The sequence below is a fragment of the Oxyura jamaicensis genome, chromosome 8 (assembly GCF_011077185.1).
Source record: "Oxyura jamaicensis isolate SHBP4307 breed ruddy duck chromosome 8, BPBGC_Ojam_1.0, whole genome shotgun sequence".
Lineage (NCBI taxonomy): Eukaryota > Metazoa > Chordata > Aves > Anseriformes > Anatidae > Oxyura > Oxyura jamaicensis.
This window is the reverse complement of record NC_048900.1, coordinates 16,734,332-16,751,316: the sequence shown is the minus strand read 5'-3', so window position 1 is coordinate 16,751,316 and position 16,985 is coordinate 16,734,332. Positions and strand designations below refer to the sequence as shown.

General features: G+C 36.6%; 1 protein-coding gene across 1 annotated transcript; it reads left to right on the top strand.

Moving 5' to 3' along the window:
• Positions 1-60: 60 nt before the first annotated feature.
• Positions 61-16,681, top strand: LOC118171043 (calcium-activated chloride channel regulator 1-like). Its single transcript, XM_035333794.1, has 14 exons — positions 61-222; positions 3,279-3,419; positions 3,645-3,795; positions 4,670-4,787; positions 5,515-5,686; positions 6,221-6,448; positions 8,229-8,453; positions 10,557-10,734; positions 11,802-11,908; positions 12,573-12,797; positions 12,984-13,251; positions 13,935-14,099; positions 14,892-15,113; positions 15,952-16,681. Exons 1-14 carry the CDS (start codon positions 64-66, stop codon positions 16,383-16,385), a joined length of 2,793 nt encoding a protein of 930 aa, XP_035189685.1. The 5' UTR covers positions 61-63; the 3' UTR covers positions 16,386-16,681.
• The last annotated feature ends 304 nt before the right edge of the window (positions 16,682-16,985 follow it).

Below are 16,985 nucleotides of genomic sequence, written 5' to 3'. Positions count from 1 at the left end.
TTGTATAAATAAGGCTGACAACCTGTTCCTTTTCTTATGCCAAGTGTGGAGATGGGACAAATAATGGGGGTGTTTAGGAGTTTTATATTTTTGTTGTCTTTTCAGCTTCTGTATGTGGCAAACGGTTCCATGGTGTGGTTAAATCAGACTGGCTATGAGGATTTGGTTGTTGCAATTAATCCCAGTGTGCCCGAAGATGCCAACATCATCCTGAACACAAAGGTAAGAACATCTCCATTTCCATACATTGATTTTCCGCAGTTGAGAACATCTTGACTTTTTCTGCTTGGAAAGTAACAAGTCCCATTTATGCAAACAGGGCTTTTTCCTCTGGCTTCAAATTAATCATGGATGAATCCCATAGTTAGTAAACCAGTCATTTCTACTTTGTCTTGCCATCTATTGCTGTTATAAAGAGCAGTAATTATCTGAAACAGTGCTGTAATTGCCCTGTTTGGAGCCAGCATGAAATTCTTTTAAATAGCTTTCCAAATTATTTTTATCTGAAAGACTGTTCTATGAATGAGTTGATTATTCGTTGATTATACTATTAGGTGTCATTAGCTGGCATGCCTCCTGATGTTCCTTCAAAAAATTTTAAAGGATAAAGGAAGAAAAACAAAACAAAACAAAACAACAAAACAAAACAAAACAAAACAAACAAACAAACAAACAAACAAAAACAGAAAGCTTAGATTTAGTGGCATTTCTGGGCTTAACTTTCATTACAATCCATTTAGATGCCTTGATAGGTCAATTCTCCTAGAGTAGGATGTTGGCCAGGTTCACAGAACCACAGAATATCCTGAGTTGGAAGGGACTCTCAATAATCATCGAGTCCAACACCTGGGTCTGTACACAACCACCCCAAAATCAGACCATATGTCTGAGAGTGTTGTCCAAATGCATCTTGAATTCCAGCAGGTTTGGTGCCGTGACCACTTCCATGGGGAGCCTGTTCCAGTGCCAAACCATCCTCTCAGTGAAGAACCCTTCCCTAATATCTAACCTAGGCCTCCCCTGTCCCAGCTCCATGCTGTTCTCTTGGGTTCTGTCACTGCCCCCAGAGCAGAGCTCAGTGCCTGCCCCTCCACTCCTGTCGTGAGAGAGCTGCAGGCCACCATGAGGCCTCCCCTCAACCTGCTCTGCTCTGTGCTGAACAATCCAAGTGACTCTAGACCCTTCACTGTCTTTGAAGTGATCCTTTGAACATTCTCTAATCGTTTTATATTCTTTTTCTACTGTGGTGCCCAAAAGTGCACACAGCACTTGACCTGAGGCCACACCAGGCAGAGCACAGCAGGACAATCCCTTCCCTCAACCAGCTAGCAATGCCATGCTTGATGCACCCCAGGTGGCCCTTCTGACTGCCAGGGCACACTGTTGACTCATATCCAACTTGCTATTAACCAAAACCCCCAGATCTCTGTCTTCAGGGCTGCTCTCTGGCCTCTCTTCCCCAGTCTGTACGTACAGCTACGGTTGCCCCCTCCCAGGTGCAGAATCCAGCACTTGCTCTTGTTAAACTTCATGCAGTTGGTGATTGCCCAGCTCTCTAAATTGCCAACATCTCTCTGCAAGCCCACTTTACACCTGACAGAGTCAACAGCTCCTCCTAATTTAGTATCAGCAAACTTACTCAAAGCATGTACTAGTCCTACATAGAAGTCATTTATGAAAACATTAAAGAGTACTGAGAACTGGCCCTAAAATGGAGCCCTGGGGAACCCTGCTAGTGACTGGCTGCCATCTTGATGTAACCCCATTTACTATAACCATTTGAGCTTGACCTGTCAGCCTATTGTTCTCCCACTGTATGATATTTTTATCTAGCTGTATACTGGACATTTTGTCCAGAAGGATACTGTGAGAAACTGTATCAAAACCTTTACTGAAATTCAAAAAGATTACATCAACTGGCTTACCTTGGTCAACTAGATGGCTGAACATGTCATAAAAGGGAATTAAGTTCATTAAGAATTCCCCTTGTGAACCAGTGTTGGCTATGATGAATGACCACATTGTCCTTCAGGTGTTTTTCAATAACTCCTATAATAATTTTTTTCCATAATTTTACCAGGCATTGCAGTGAGACTGACAGGCCTTTAATTATCAGGGCCTTCTTTTTTGCCCTTCTTGAAAACTGGAACAATGTTTGTCAGCTTCTAGTCAACTGGGACCTCTCCAGATTCCCAGGAACATTGAAAAGCAAGAAAAGTCTAATTATTTTAGAAAAAACGTGCCAATCAGGACACTTATTCTGACAAAAACCCCAATTTGTGTAGTGCCTTCTGTATCCTGAGGCCATCTAATCTAAGGCCTTCTAATCTAATGCTTTCTAATCTAATGCCTTCTGTACCATGATGTAAGATTGTCAGAATCCCATGTCAGTTCTAAGATCGAGTATGAAGGATACCATCCTTTGGTCAGCCATAAAATTTATAACATTTTCAGGCTTCTTTCATCTAATGAGAAGAGTTTTACACAAAGCAAAATTGGATGTGATAGTTTACTTACTACTGTCAGTCACTGTTTCTTTATTTAACAATGAAATAAAGTTTAGATCACTGTATTTTCATTGACAAGCTACTAAACTTTATTATTATTATTATTATTGTTTATTTATATATATGTGTGGTTTTTTTTAGGATAGAAGTGATGGTTACTGTTGGTGTAAGATACCTACCACCTGATAAATTAACAGGGTAGCTGGCCTTATGAGAACTTCCTCTTACACCATTCCTTTAGTTTCATTGAACTAGTTAAAGTACTCTGTTCTGTTTGAAAAGCAGGCAAGGGGTAGCATGGGGGCAGCTGAAGCACAACATCTCATTACTACTCAACTTGTCATGGGGTTAGCACTCACTATCACTCTCAGTCCTGACAAACTGGATGTCTACAAGAAATCTCATTTAGCTTTATTTTGTGTGCATGTAACATGGACATTTAATTTCACTTGCTGTCAGGTCAGTATTAAGGATAAAATTCTTGTATTCAGTAATTTTTATCTCATATGAAGGCTAGAGGGTGGATTTTATTGCTATCTCTGATTAAGAGGAGAGTTACAGAACTGCTGAGAGATTCCAAGAACAACTTGGGTCTTGGCTTCTTCATTCCTTCTTTTCTTAGTGCAGACTGTAGTATTTTGTGATTTTTGTTATGTACTCAGTTCTGCTTTATTCTACTACTGTTTCTTGAGAAAGGTAAATTATTCATCACATGTACAAACTTTAAATGCTAACATTGATATTAATATTTTATTTTCTTTCACTCTCTAGAAAATGATTAAAGATGCTTCTAATTACTTGTTTGAAGCTACAAAACATCGATTTTTCTTCAAGTCTGTAAAAATTATAATTCCTAAAACATGGAAGAAAAATGGCAACTATTCAAGATTAAAAACAGAATCATATAACAAGGTATGATTTAGAGAACTATGTATGATTAGAACCACAAAGAAAAGCAAGACTGATAAGTCTACATTATGAATCATGGCAAAATGTAGAACAAATCCTGTAAGTGCTTACTCAAAAGAAGAGTTAGTGGGAGCGCTGGTGGGATAAAAATACTTGCTGGACTAAATTAATTGAGGAAGAATCACCTAACCCTTCTCTACACCCATGCTGTTGGTCTTTCTATTTTAGGCAGATGTCATCATAGCAGACCCTTTTCTGAAATATGGAGATGATCCCTATACTTTGCAGTATGGAAGATGTAAGGAGAAAGGACGGTACATCCATTTCACACCTAACTTCCTATTAAATGACAATTTGGTTAACGTTTATGGAGAAAGAGGTAATACTGCTATTTAATGTAACTGCCTGCTTTATTGTTAATATGAAATGGCCAAGATTTTTCAAAGTGACTACTGAACTTGGGTATTCCAGTTTGCTTGCCAAAATTAAAAAACTTGGTGAATTCACTCCCTCTACTCTGCTCTCGTGAGATCCCACGTGGAGTGCTGTCTTCAGCTCTGGGGCCTGCAGCTGCAGCATAAGAAAAATATGGACCTATTAGTATGGGTCCAGTGAAAGGCCATGAAGATGATCAGAGGGCTGGAGTACCTCTCCTGTGAAGACAGGCTTAAGGGAATTGGGGTTGTTCAGTCTTGAGAAGAAAAGGCCCCAGAGACCTTACAGTGATCTTCCAGTACCTAAAGGGGGCCTACAAGAAAGATGGGGAGGGACTCTTTACTAGGTAGGACAAGAGGTAACAGTTTTAAACTAACAGAGAGTAGATTTAGATCAGATGTTAGAGAGAAGTTCTATACTATGAGTGTGATGAGGCACTGGAACAGGTTGCCCAGAGAAACTCTAGATCACTGGAAGTGCTCAAGGCCAGTCTGGACGGGGCTTTGAGCAACATGGTCTAGTAGGAAGTGTCCCTGCCCACAGCAAGGGGGCAGAACTAGATGGTCTTTAAGGTCCCTTCCAACCTAAACCATTAAGGTTCCTTCCAAACTTCCAACCTAAACCATTCTGTGATTCCATATTTACCTCAAGGAAAAAATATTTTTCCTGTTGCTTAACTCTCACAATATTTATTTATTTATTTATTTGTATTTCCTGAGATAAGAATTGTCTGAGTTTGTAAAAAAGAGCAATCAAAATGCTGTGTAGGTTTTAAACAGTTGTATTTTGAATGTGCACATATTTCTGCTTTTCAACAGGTAGAGTTTTTGTCCACGAGTGGGCTCACCTTCGCTGGGGAGTGTTCGATGAATATAATATTGACACACCTTTTTATGTGTCCATAAATTCTGAAAAAGCAAGTGTTGAAGCAACAAGGTATCATTTTTCATATTTCTGCTTTTACGTTTCACTTTTAAACATTTCAATAATGTTTTTGATATTCTTGTTGTCTGTGCTGAGTTTGTACTTTGTTGAGTCTCTGTGATCTGTTCATAAGATTAAAAGAAACTGACTCAGCATTGTCTATTGCCTACCTGACCCAGAAAGAAGCAGCTGCCTTCAGTGCTGTTTTGTAACAGGTTCTATGGATCAGGCTGGATAATATTTTGCTTTGTGTGCAACTGTAAACTTAGTCACCAGTTGTTATAAACATATTTAAGATAATGTTGTTAAATAGCAGTTATTAACAACACTGAATTTCCCTAATTAAACCTCTGTGATTTTAAACAGCTTCTACAAAGGAGGACAATAACTGAATGGACATAGAGAATTATTTCAAGCTTTTCTTGGTCAGGCATACCAATGCAGTCTATCGCATTGCAGCTACTAGCAGAATGTCTTTCATGCATAGCCTATAAACGTTACAAGAAATTTATCAACTCATCAACAAAAGACCACAAGTGTTTTCTGATTATAACCCTTTCTAGATTAGTTTGAGGACTCTTCGAGGCATAGAGACTGTCTACCTTTGTGCTTGTGTGGTGTGTAGTACAGTGCTGTGTCAATGGCAATTTGTGCTACGGCAATCAAAATTCAAATAAATAACCTGTTGCAGATTATGTATGTGTTCTTAACCAGTCCTGCCTATCTTATCTTCCCATAGGTGTTCAGCTGGTGTCATAGGTAAGCCTGTGTTCCAAAGCTGCAGTGGAAACAAGTGTGAGGAAAGAGACTGCAAATATGATGGTCAGCTATATGAAGCTGGATGTAAATTTGTAGCAGATAAAAATCAAAATCACACATCTTCTATTATGTATATGCAAAGCTTACCTTCTGTAAGTATTACTAGCCATTTCTGGACTGGGAGTTTAGTAACATTTGGGGTCTAGTCAATTAATGATCAGTTAGGTTACTTTGATTAACTTCTGTCAATTTCAAGGAATGTGGTTCATGCTATAAATTCTAATAAAATCTATTCAAAAGAGAAGACAAAGCAGTTTGAGAAAGTGATCTGACAAATGTTCCATGTCAATAAGGGTGAGATGTACTGAAATCTCAGCAACCTTCTTCTTCCTTGTTTGGAAAATCTGGTCAACAGGCATAAAAACGAAGCATTCTTGCTAAATGCCTTCCCATAAGATAACTGTAAAAAAGCTAGTTAGCTCTATTACACTCTTTTGAAGAACAATCTTATAGTTCTTCTAAGATCCTGTCTGGCCAGGCAGCATGACACACAGGACGTTTGTTGGAGAAGAAGACCAATTTGCCCTGTTGCTCACCACAAACTTCATTTATTCTTTAATGAGATACTCTTTTATGCTCAAACTGTTGGGTTCAGAATTCTTATTAGTTTCAATCCAACTTTTTAGGTGGTTGCATTTTGTGATGATAACACTCACAATGGTGAGGCTCCAAATATGCAGAATAAGATGTGCGACTACAAAAGCACATGGGAAGTAATAATGGAATCCGAGGACTTTATCAACTCGTCTGTTGTAAATGGTTCTGCACCCCCTTTCGAGACCACCTTCAGTCTATTGCAGACCCAAGACAGAGCAGTCTCATTAGTACTGGATGTTTCTGGGAGCATGTCATCGGTAAGAAAACACATTTTATATGCAATTTTAACTAAAAATTGTAAGAAGCAGAAAAAGTTAAAACATTGAAAATATTTTCAATCAATTCAGTCATTAACTATATTACTTTAGAAAAAAAAAAAAGTGTTACTCTTTTTTTTTTTGAATTCCCACAGTAAATCATTTGAAGAAAAAGATGACACTTCTAGGCTAGACTTAGTGGTGTTTTTTGTTTATTTGTTTGTTTGTTTCTTTTTCTCCTTCTAAACTCTCCACTTTAAATGTTTTCATTCCTTTGTTCCAGACCTGGAGTCACAGTGCTGTTATACTTCTTCCAAGCAGAAAATGTATCATAGATGGCATTTCAAATTGTATTTTCTTTATGAATAATCCTAAAATTTTAAAGTAAACATGCAGGTTACAATATATCAAAAAATTAGATTTTTCTTGATTTTCTTCCCTCATTGCAATATTTCTCTTTGGGATTAAGAGTGTGAGCTGCCATAATGCTGTATCATTTTAACAAGGCTGAGGCTATATTTCTTTCTTATTTTCTTTTTTCTTTTTTTTTTTTTCTCCCATAAAATTTTGCGTTGGTTTATTCTTTCACAGGCAGGACATGCCAAGTTTGTTTATGGATGCAAAGTTTAGTAAAGATACCTGAATATAGGATTTTTATGCAAATAAGCACAATGCTTTTATAAACCTGTAAACAATGTGACATATTTATCTGGGTAGGTAAGGCAGATATCTCATGATTTATTAATAGACTTCAAACCTCTAAGCATACTCCAAAAGCATTTAAAAAATCAACCTATATATACTTTTTTGATGACATTCTGCATTTCTTTATCCAACTTACCTCTTCCAAGGTTCAGTAGTGAGCCAATAACCGTTACTCTTTTACTGAAAATATTGCAAATTCAGAGTTTCATTTCTGACAGGAATTCAAGCCTAAAAATAAGACCGTTCATCTCAACAAAATAATTCAAAAGTCCCTAGCAGTTTGAGAAATATTCTTAAATATTTGGCAGTCCTGCCTTAAACCAAAATTTACATGAAGAAGCATAAGGCAGTATATGCTCCAGTTCTACAGGTATGGCATGCATACAATAACTGTGGGATTCTCCCGTAGAGCTCCTTCAAGGGATCTATCTACAGACATGTCATTCTAGCCCAGACTGATCTTCAGCAAAGATCTGCAATTGTAATAAATTATATGATTTTTATAACACAGATGTCTATCATAGTACATTTTATTAAAGCAGTTAGTACATAATGTAATGCTGAAACACAAAATTAAGATAATTACAAAAAATACTGTAAGAATAGCTAGCTGCAGAGAGAAATGTTTCCAAATATAACTTTTTTTTTTTTTTTTTTTTTTTTTTCAGTAATACCTTCATATATTTGCGTTTAACATACTCATTCTTCTACTTTAATTTATATTTCCAAAATGCTTAGTCTCTAGTCTAACCTACTCTTAAGGAATTGTAGGCATTTCCTTTTTTCATTACCACCATAGAAAAAAATTCCTTTTTTAGGAATGAACTCATAACATTCGAAGATGGAGTTTGCCTAGTGACAACTTTCCTGGAAACTGTAGTTTGCTACACTTTCATGATACCAGAACATGGTACACATCTCCTATGTTTTAGAACTGAGCGTACATATTTACCCTGTGGCAGATAGTTTTAAAATTCTTAATAAAAACAACTTAAAAATGTTCTATATTTTGTTCATAGTAAAAGCTTTTCAAAGGAGACTGCATTCTAAAATTGTTGTTTTTCTTCACATACAGAACAACCGCATCAAACATCTCTATGAAGCTGCAGAGGTATTTCTGCTCCAAATTATTGAAGTTGGTTCCTGGGTTGGAATTGTCACATTTCAGTCTTCTGCATATGTACAAAATCCATTGCAACAAATAACCAGTGATGCAGTACGTCAAAATCTTGTTAAAAAATTGCCTACAACAGCTAATGGAGGAACCAACATCTGTGCAGGTGTACGGAAAGGACTGGAGGTAAAGTACAATGTGGAAATATCTCCTGGGAGGTACGGAAAATGAGGAAAAAGCAAAAAACATGCTTAACAGCTTTCCACTGAATCCACTGAACATGGATTTCCTTGGTAATGGTAGAGTTAAAAAAGATATTATGATCATTGAATCTATCAGGAGAAAATTTGGTATATATAGTATTTGGATGTGATGCCCTTTTTTGAAAAAGGATATTGAAAAATAAGATCAGATTGCAAAGTGAAGTTCAAGAATAATCAAATTTCAGAAAATTGAATCTCTAGTTGAAAACATACAAAGCTTATTGTATTTAGGTTGTGCAAAAGTAAGTTAAGAGATTACTTTTACTTGAATGACTTGTAATGGAAGGAAATGACTGGAAGATGAGTGGTTAGAAAGCTGCCTGGCAGAGAAGGACCTGGGAATATTGGTTGATAGTCAACTGAATATGAGTCAGCTGTGTGCTCGGGTGGCCAAGAAGGCCAACAGGATCCTGGCTTGTATAAAAAGCAGTGTGGCAAGCAGGGCTAGGGAAGTGGTTGTTCCCTCTGTATTTGGCTCTGGTGAGGCTGCACCTCGAGTACTGTGTTCAGTTTTGGGTCCCTTGCTACAAGAATGGCATTGAGGTGCTTGAGCAAGTCCAGAGAAGGGCAACAAAGCTGGTGAGGGGTCTGGAGAACAAGTCTTACAAGGAGTGGCTGAGGGAGCTGGGATTGTTCAGCCTGGAGAAGAGGAGGCTCAGGGGCGACCTTATCATACTCCATAGGTACCTGAAAGGAGGCTGTAGTGAGGTGGGGGTTGGTCTATTCTCCCACGTGCCTGGTGACGGGACAAGGGGCTAAAGTTGCACCAGGGGAGATTTAGGTTAGATATTAGGAAGAACGTCTTTACCAAAAGTGTTGTTAGTCACTGGAATAGGCTGCCCAGGGAAGTGGTTGAGTCACCATCCCTGGAGGTCTTTAAAGGATGTTTATATGTAGAGCTTAGGGATATGGTTTAGTGGAGGACTTGTTAGTGTTAGGTCAGAGGTTGGAATAGGTGAGATCTTTTCCAACCGAGGTGATTCTGTGAAATATGGAGTATTGCAGTCAAAACTCTGAAATGTCTGGGCAAACACACAGGCAGGTCACGTTGCTGGGCGTATACACAGAGGCAAGTCTGCAGACCAGCATGACAATGGACATCCTGTATACCTGACATCTTCAAGATTTTTTTTCTAGCAAAATATGGACTGAGAAAACACAAGGGATCTGGCTAATGAATCACGATAAGCATATAGGGTAGATAAGTGTTGACATGGGAAAATGTGCAGTAGTGGTATTCTTAATTCCTAGGGCTCACTAGTCACAAATCAAGCCCCTAAATTGTGAAACCATGTACAAATCATGAGATGGGGAAACAGTAATGAGTAGATGCTATTATTTTTTTTGCCTGTTTTTTCTTTCTTAGGCTGGCAATGTTTGAAATCCCAGCAGATGTCACCTAATTCAGATGCAAAACTGAACAAGTAGCAATGTATAGGAAATAGGAAGAAAGACAGAAATTATTCAGAGAACAATGAGACTACTGAGTTAGCTGAGAGCCCAGGGCAGAGAGGTCGGGACAGCGGTTCGGGATGAAGATGGGTGACCAAAGTGGGATGGAACAACTAAGACAGAGGCCTCCTGGTGGACAATCCCTACCACTTCCAGCCCACCTTCACTTTAACACAAACATCCCCATGGTTCTGTACTTTTCCTTCTTCACTCTGAAATGTTGCTTGGAGAATAAAGATGAATAATTTCAGGCAGCAGACACAAGTTTTTAAATATCCATTCCATGAAACAGCAAAGCATATGCAGGCAGAATATTTCTGACATATTCCATATTGCCAGGGACAAGTGTCTTCCCTGAATAGAATAGTTCAATTTGAAGGGACTTATGTCAAATATTTTTTATTTAAAATTTAACACTTACTAAGTCTAAGCAAGTACATGCTGCAATTTCAATTATAATAATATTAGAAGTTAACACAGTACTTCTAGATGCATATATTATTTGTGCTCTGGGATATGCTAATATTTAAAAGTTACTCTGCAGTTTATATCTCAAATTCTTGTCTCAATGCAGATTATTACAAATCAAATCAGTGTAACATATGGTTCAGAAATTGTGTTACTGACAGATGGAGAGGATAATGGTATGTCAGCTTGCCGTAATGAAGTGAAACAAAGTGGAGCAATAATTCATACCATTGCACTGGGTAACAACGCAGCCAAAGAATTAGAAGAATTTTCAAATATAACAGGTAAATTTTCTAAATGCACTGTTTCTTTGTCACGTATATAGAAGTTTGAAGATGTCAAAGCATGGCAATTCTTTGGTCTTTACATTTGACTTGTAAAACATTAAACAAATTTAATTTTAAAAAAAATCTGGTTTTCATGATGGGCTTTTTAATGCAAACAAGCAGAACTCTTTTTATCCACAGTTTTGCATTGACCTATCTTGATTTAAAAAATACAACAACATGATAATACTGTATTATTAAAGAGATGTAATTATGATATTCTCATACAGCATGTAAGAGGTAGTGCTCTACAATGACTATAATTTTATTTTCGGCATAACACACAATGACTAGAACACTCTATATTCTTCAAATTTTAAGCTTTTTTTTTTTTTTTTTTTTTTTTTTTTCATTGTACGTAACAAAATTTTTCTCCATTTCCTGCAGCTGAAGTGAACTAGTGTAAATGCTGTGACTGCCCTTGTCATTACCTAGCAGAGCTGTCAGCTGATCTGGAGCTACATAGTTAATTCTAAAACAACCATTTAAAACTATCCATAGGGGTGTTGCTTCATGCTACAGTACCTGCAAATGCCATGGAAAAGGAAGACTCCTACTGTAGATCTAGAAAGCAATCTGACTTCAAACATGCATAGTAAATAAATACTCTTATTTGAGAGGTGCACATGCTGTGCGTTTTCAGACTCATACCCACGTGTAGGCTTCCCAGGGCTCAGCACTGCAGTCGCTCCCTAACACTGGGGGGGAGGAGGAAGATAAGATGTGGCTCCAAATCCAAAAGTACTAAGAAAAGACTAAAAATGCCGTATGTGATGTTTTGCTGCAGGGAGTGATTTTTAGGCAGACTATGTTAATGACAGATGAAAGTGACCTGATCACACGAGCCAAAATAGATTTTTACTATAATATATGTTTTATTGCATTAATAAAAAGATGTCTTTATTTTTTTTTTTTATTAATAAAATGGCTATCTCAGTAAAACATTTGGTACTAGAAGCCACATAAAAACTGTCATTTTTAGAGTATAAATTAGTATTGTTAAATCTTTTACTCTTGTCTTTCAGGAGGTTTACAACTTTATGCTGTAGATGAAGTCCTCCCCAATAAGCTAATTGAGGCATTCAGTGCAATTACATCAGGAAGTGGAGATAGTTCTCAACAGTCTATTCAGGTCTGAATTTCAACGCCTCTTTTTCCTTCTATGCTTTGAAATATACCACTGCAAAGGTAGCTAGATTATAAACATCCATCAGTGTAGATTTAAAAAGCATGTCTATTGTTTTTTAATTTTTTTCTTGCCTTGAATTGACTCTTCTGCCCCACCTAAACAGCAGAAAACAAAATTAAGGTCATGACAGGCTGTTTTCTTAATGTAGACTTTATCATTCTTAATATAAAAGAGAGGAAATTATGCAAAATTATTATAACTGTAATACAGGAAATCTTGTGTACTTCTCTTTTCTATATGTTTTCCTCTGTTCTACTTTAATTTCTGTCTTCTTTCTTATTACTCGTAAGCTGTACAGTCATATGTGGAGATACTTTTTTTTTTCTTTCCTAAAAATCTGCGGGACAGACAAACTACAGTAGAAATACAACTTAGTGGCACAATGCTTTGGATAGCTAGATAAAATTAAATACAGATGTGAAGGACTTACTGTAACTTACTCTCTTTACCATATTTTTACACTTAAAATCAATGTTACTATGCAAGCAGTCATTTCAGAAAGCATTTTTATTCATTCAACAGTTATGCCAAATTGCTCTTCATTTTCCAGTTGCTTCCAATGCTTCTTTACTGAATAGCAATAACATGTATTTTATTTCTCTAACAGCTTGAAAGCAAACAGATAGATGTTAAATCTTCTGAATGGATTAATAGTACTGTGACCATTGACAAAACTGTGGGAAACGACACTTTCTTCGTCATTGCATGGAGTGCCATGAAGCCATTTTTCTTTCTGAGGGACCCTCAAGGAAAAGAGTATGGAAGCTCAGACTTTACATTAGATAATATAAACTCAAAAGTAGCTAGACTCAGTATAAATGGCACTGCAGAGGTAAAGACTGAATGTTTTCTTTTATTTTTCTGAATTAATATTTCCTATACACTAGCATATTGCTTTTCTTTAATAGTCTTTGTTTCGTTTGTTGTTTATTATTATTATGTAAGGGAAACAATGGTCCTGTTAGAGCATGAAGCTTTTTCACGTTTTTAAAAATATATTTTTGCATTTTATTTGCAGGTCGGAGATTGGCATTACTATATTAAAAATGAGGATGCAACAACTCAAAATGTGTCAGTAACAGTTACCTCTCGAGCAGCATCTTCTGTTGTTCCTCCTGTGAATGTGGCAGCTTACATGAAAAAGGCAAACATCGCACCAAATCCAGTTGTTGTTTATGCAGAGGTTAGCCAAGGGTTCTTGCCTGTTCTTGGTGCAACTGTGATAGCTACTGTAGAGAAGGATGGTGCTACACCAATAACCCTTCAACTTCTTGATAATGGTGCAGGTAAGTAAGGTTCCGTATACACAACAAAATCCTTTGCATTCATGCATTTTGGAATACAAGTCTGTGCGTTCTCTTCAGACTTACCATTAATGACTGAGTTATGTCTATGCCCTAAATCAGGCTTCATAACTAAGATTTCAGTGGGTTATCCTGTGTTTCTTAAACACCATCTATCTCCTGAACCTGTGAGGTTAATTTTGTACTGCTGCTAGGATTTAGAATAGATAGCTTGTATGCCACCAGCAGACCATCTACTGCAGTCAGTCAGGTACAACCACACAAGTTCGCTTAGAGAAAGAACCTTGTCTTGATGAACTCCTGACCAAAGGTTATATTATGCTGGTTTTGTTTTGTTTTTCAATTTAAAGGTGTTTTACCTATTAGATGGTCAGTAAGAATTAAGTTGGTGGTTACAGATAGTAACAAGAGATTTACCTAATTAAAGATGTCAATACCAAATGGTTCTTTTAAGCAAAATATATTATTAAGCAAAATATATTATGAATTCAGTTTATCATAATGCGACAATGCCTGTTTTTAAAGACATCTACATTATCAAAACATTGCCAGATTTTCCACATAGTAATGTTCAGGTTTTATATTTGTGTATGAATAGCAATAGTAACCTGTTTACCAGCAGGTATTTTGTTCTAGATATTAATTCTCAATAATTTTATACCAAGGTGCTGACACAGTCAAGAATGATGGAGTCTACTCAAGGTACTTTACTTCTTTAAAAAGCATTGGAAGGTACAGTCTAAAAGTCAGCGCCCAAGGGAGAAATACAACTGTCAGACTTGGTCTTAGGCAAAATCGAGCCTTGTACGTACCAGGGTACATAGAAAATGGTAAGAACTCTCATGAAATAGACAATTATTTGTGTGATTCCAGGTGGGGAGGTGGGTTGTCTAAAAGTGAAGCAAATGTGATCGTTTAGGTTCACAAAATGGTATTTGATCTTAACAAATATTCCACCTATTATTTCTACTACAAAACAAACCAACTCCAACTAGTGTTTGCTATGTACTGGAATAGTATTAAATATTGTCTTTAATCTAAATAACATTTTTCCTGACAGCCACAAAAGAGTAAGTATTGCTCAGAGTCTATATGTCTGCAGCTCACAACAAAAACTTCAAATCCATAATTCTTGAGATTTTAAAATGGGGCTTTGGGGTAAATATATTCAGCATGCAACATTTGTATGCAAGTTAATGTTAGTAGGAAACATAGCTTTTGTATTCTCTGGATTTTTTAAAGTACTTTTCATCTTAATGCTGAAGAGATACATTAGTTGTTGCAATTTAATATTCACATACACAGTGAAATTTAGAAGAATTGATATAAAAAGGTCTAAAAACCTCACTGTATGGCCTGTAAAACAGAAATACTCCTAAAGCCTGCAATATATGTAGGAAGAGATAGAAAAAATGACCTTGTTTACAGCCATTATTCACCAACATCTGCAACTTGCTTTTCTAATGGTCATTTTCTGTCTTCAGCTCACCAACCTTCTACTAAACTTGAATAGGCTAAAGAAAAATTGTAGGATGAGAAGAGATAATAAGATACAGAAAAAATAAAAAGAAATGTAGTTTGGAGTTTTGTCATGGTGCAAGTTGAAATTTTTTTTAAAACAGGTAAAATTCAGATGAATGCACCAAGACCTGAAACTACTGATGAAGACATCCAAGCCAAGCTGGGAAGTTTCAGCAGAATTTCAACAACTTCTCTTGTACTAGATAACATTTCAACAGGAGGTTTTCCACCCTGTAAAGTTACAGACCTTGATGCTTATATAGAAAATGAAACAGTAGTCTTGTCCTGGACAGCTCCAGGAGATGACTTGGACACTGGAAAAGGTGAGTAAGACACTTTGTATGATGTGATGGATCCTTCTGTCTGATAAGGCATGCCTTGACGACCACCAAACAGGGATTCGGGCTATGTATTTCCCACTTGAAAATGGAACCAAACAGAAAGCTACCCTGTTGCGTGATACTTGTTTTAGTTGTCCTTAATTTTTCACATTACAAAAAAAAAAATACATAAAAGAAAGAATGTTATTAAAATGTTATATAAGAATTTTATAAAATAATGTTTTATATATATATAATAAAATACAGCAAGATCCTGTATTGTTCTGGAGCTGATGGAGCTCTAATATCTAAACAGAGAAAGAGATATAAGACACATAGGGAGGAGGGGAAAGTCTTGAAAAGCTACAACCTTGACACAGAAACAGCAGAATCTCAAAAATTAGACAAACACATGTATAGCAATGTAACTACAAGTTCTCTAATTACACAAATGGCAGATTAATTCTGTGTCTTTCCCAGTTTTTGGTATCAAAGCCTCATGCTGTGATAAAGAATACAGACTGTGCAAGGCCCACCCCTTCTGTATACACATATTTTAATTGCTGTTTTGCCATATGTTTGTGTTTGGACTGCAGAGCTTCTCATTCAACTACATTTTGCACAGTCCACACAGAGCTAAGTGTTGGTGAAACTATTTTTAAGGCTATTGAAAAGAAAGTGTTCCCAGATTTGGGAACAATAGACCCTTGATGCTGCAAAGTAAGGGTTAACAGGAATCCTAAAACAGCACCTGCCTACTTGGGGGGGGGGGGGGGCGGCCCAGCAGGGATATTAAAACATCTATATTAATTTTTTGTTATGCATGTTCATTTTTCCCTAGCTGTCCAGTACATAATAAAAAGCAGTGGAAGTCTTCTGGTCCTAAAAGATGAATTTGATAATGCTACTTCTGTGAATTCCTCTGATCTCACACCTCAGGAGGCTGGTAGCAAAGAAACATTTAAATTTAAACCAGAAAATTTGAGATTAGAAAATGGTACCATAATCTACATTGCCCTGCGTGCTGTTGATAATGAAAGCTTGACTTCAGACATATCTAACATAGCAAAAGCCACATGGTACATCCCTCCAAAAGCATCTGAGCCTTCAGAGGGTGGAGGCAGCAGTGGTGGAGAAAGCAGCAACGGCGTTAACATTACACTAATAGTGGCAATTGTAGCTGGATGTGTTGTAGTTGTCTGTATTATTGTAATTTCATCTGTCTGTATTGTACAACACCAAAGGAGAAGAAGGAATCCTGCCGTCAGAATATGACAGTATCTGTAAAATAAAACAACAATAATAAAGGAATTTACTGCAATTTTTGCCATACGTAAGTTTCAAAGCAGGAAAAGGTATTTTTGTGTTCAAAAAGTAAGTGCACTTATGTATTTGTTTTTTTGATTGCCTTATAGATACAGATTTTCAAAAGCATGTCTTAAATTCAAGTACATGTACTTTGTTTCTATGTGATATAAATTCTTAACTCTTCTCTTGCAAGACCTTTACAATATAGTGTGTGGTGTTTTGTTTTGCTTTGCTTTATTTTGTTTCTTAAAGAAAGAAAGTAAAGGAAAATAATGTGTTCCTTATTTTTGTGTTCCACATAAGTCAAGTACGGCAAGCTGGGAAAAGAGGTCAGAAATGTCTTCAAGTAGTGCAGTAAGATTTCCTATGTATCTTCCACAAGTTTTTACTTAGGTTTAGTGAGGTAAGAACAAAAAATATATCCTTCCAGGCTGTTTATTTAAAAAATAACTTTAAATGTATATTTACAGGCCTCCTAGGAGAGTTAAGTATATAAATACTTCCAGAATGAGAGTTGCAGAGTAAATTTAAATGAGCACATGGAAAATGTTCCTATGAGAATAAACA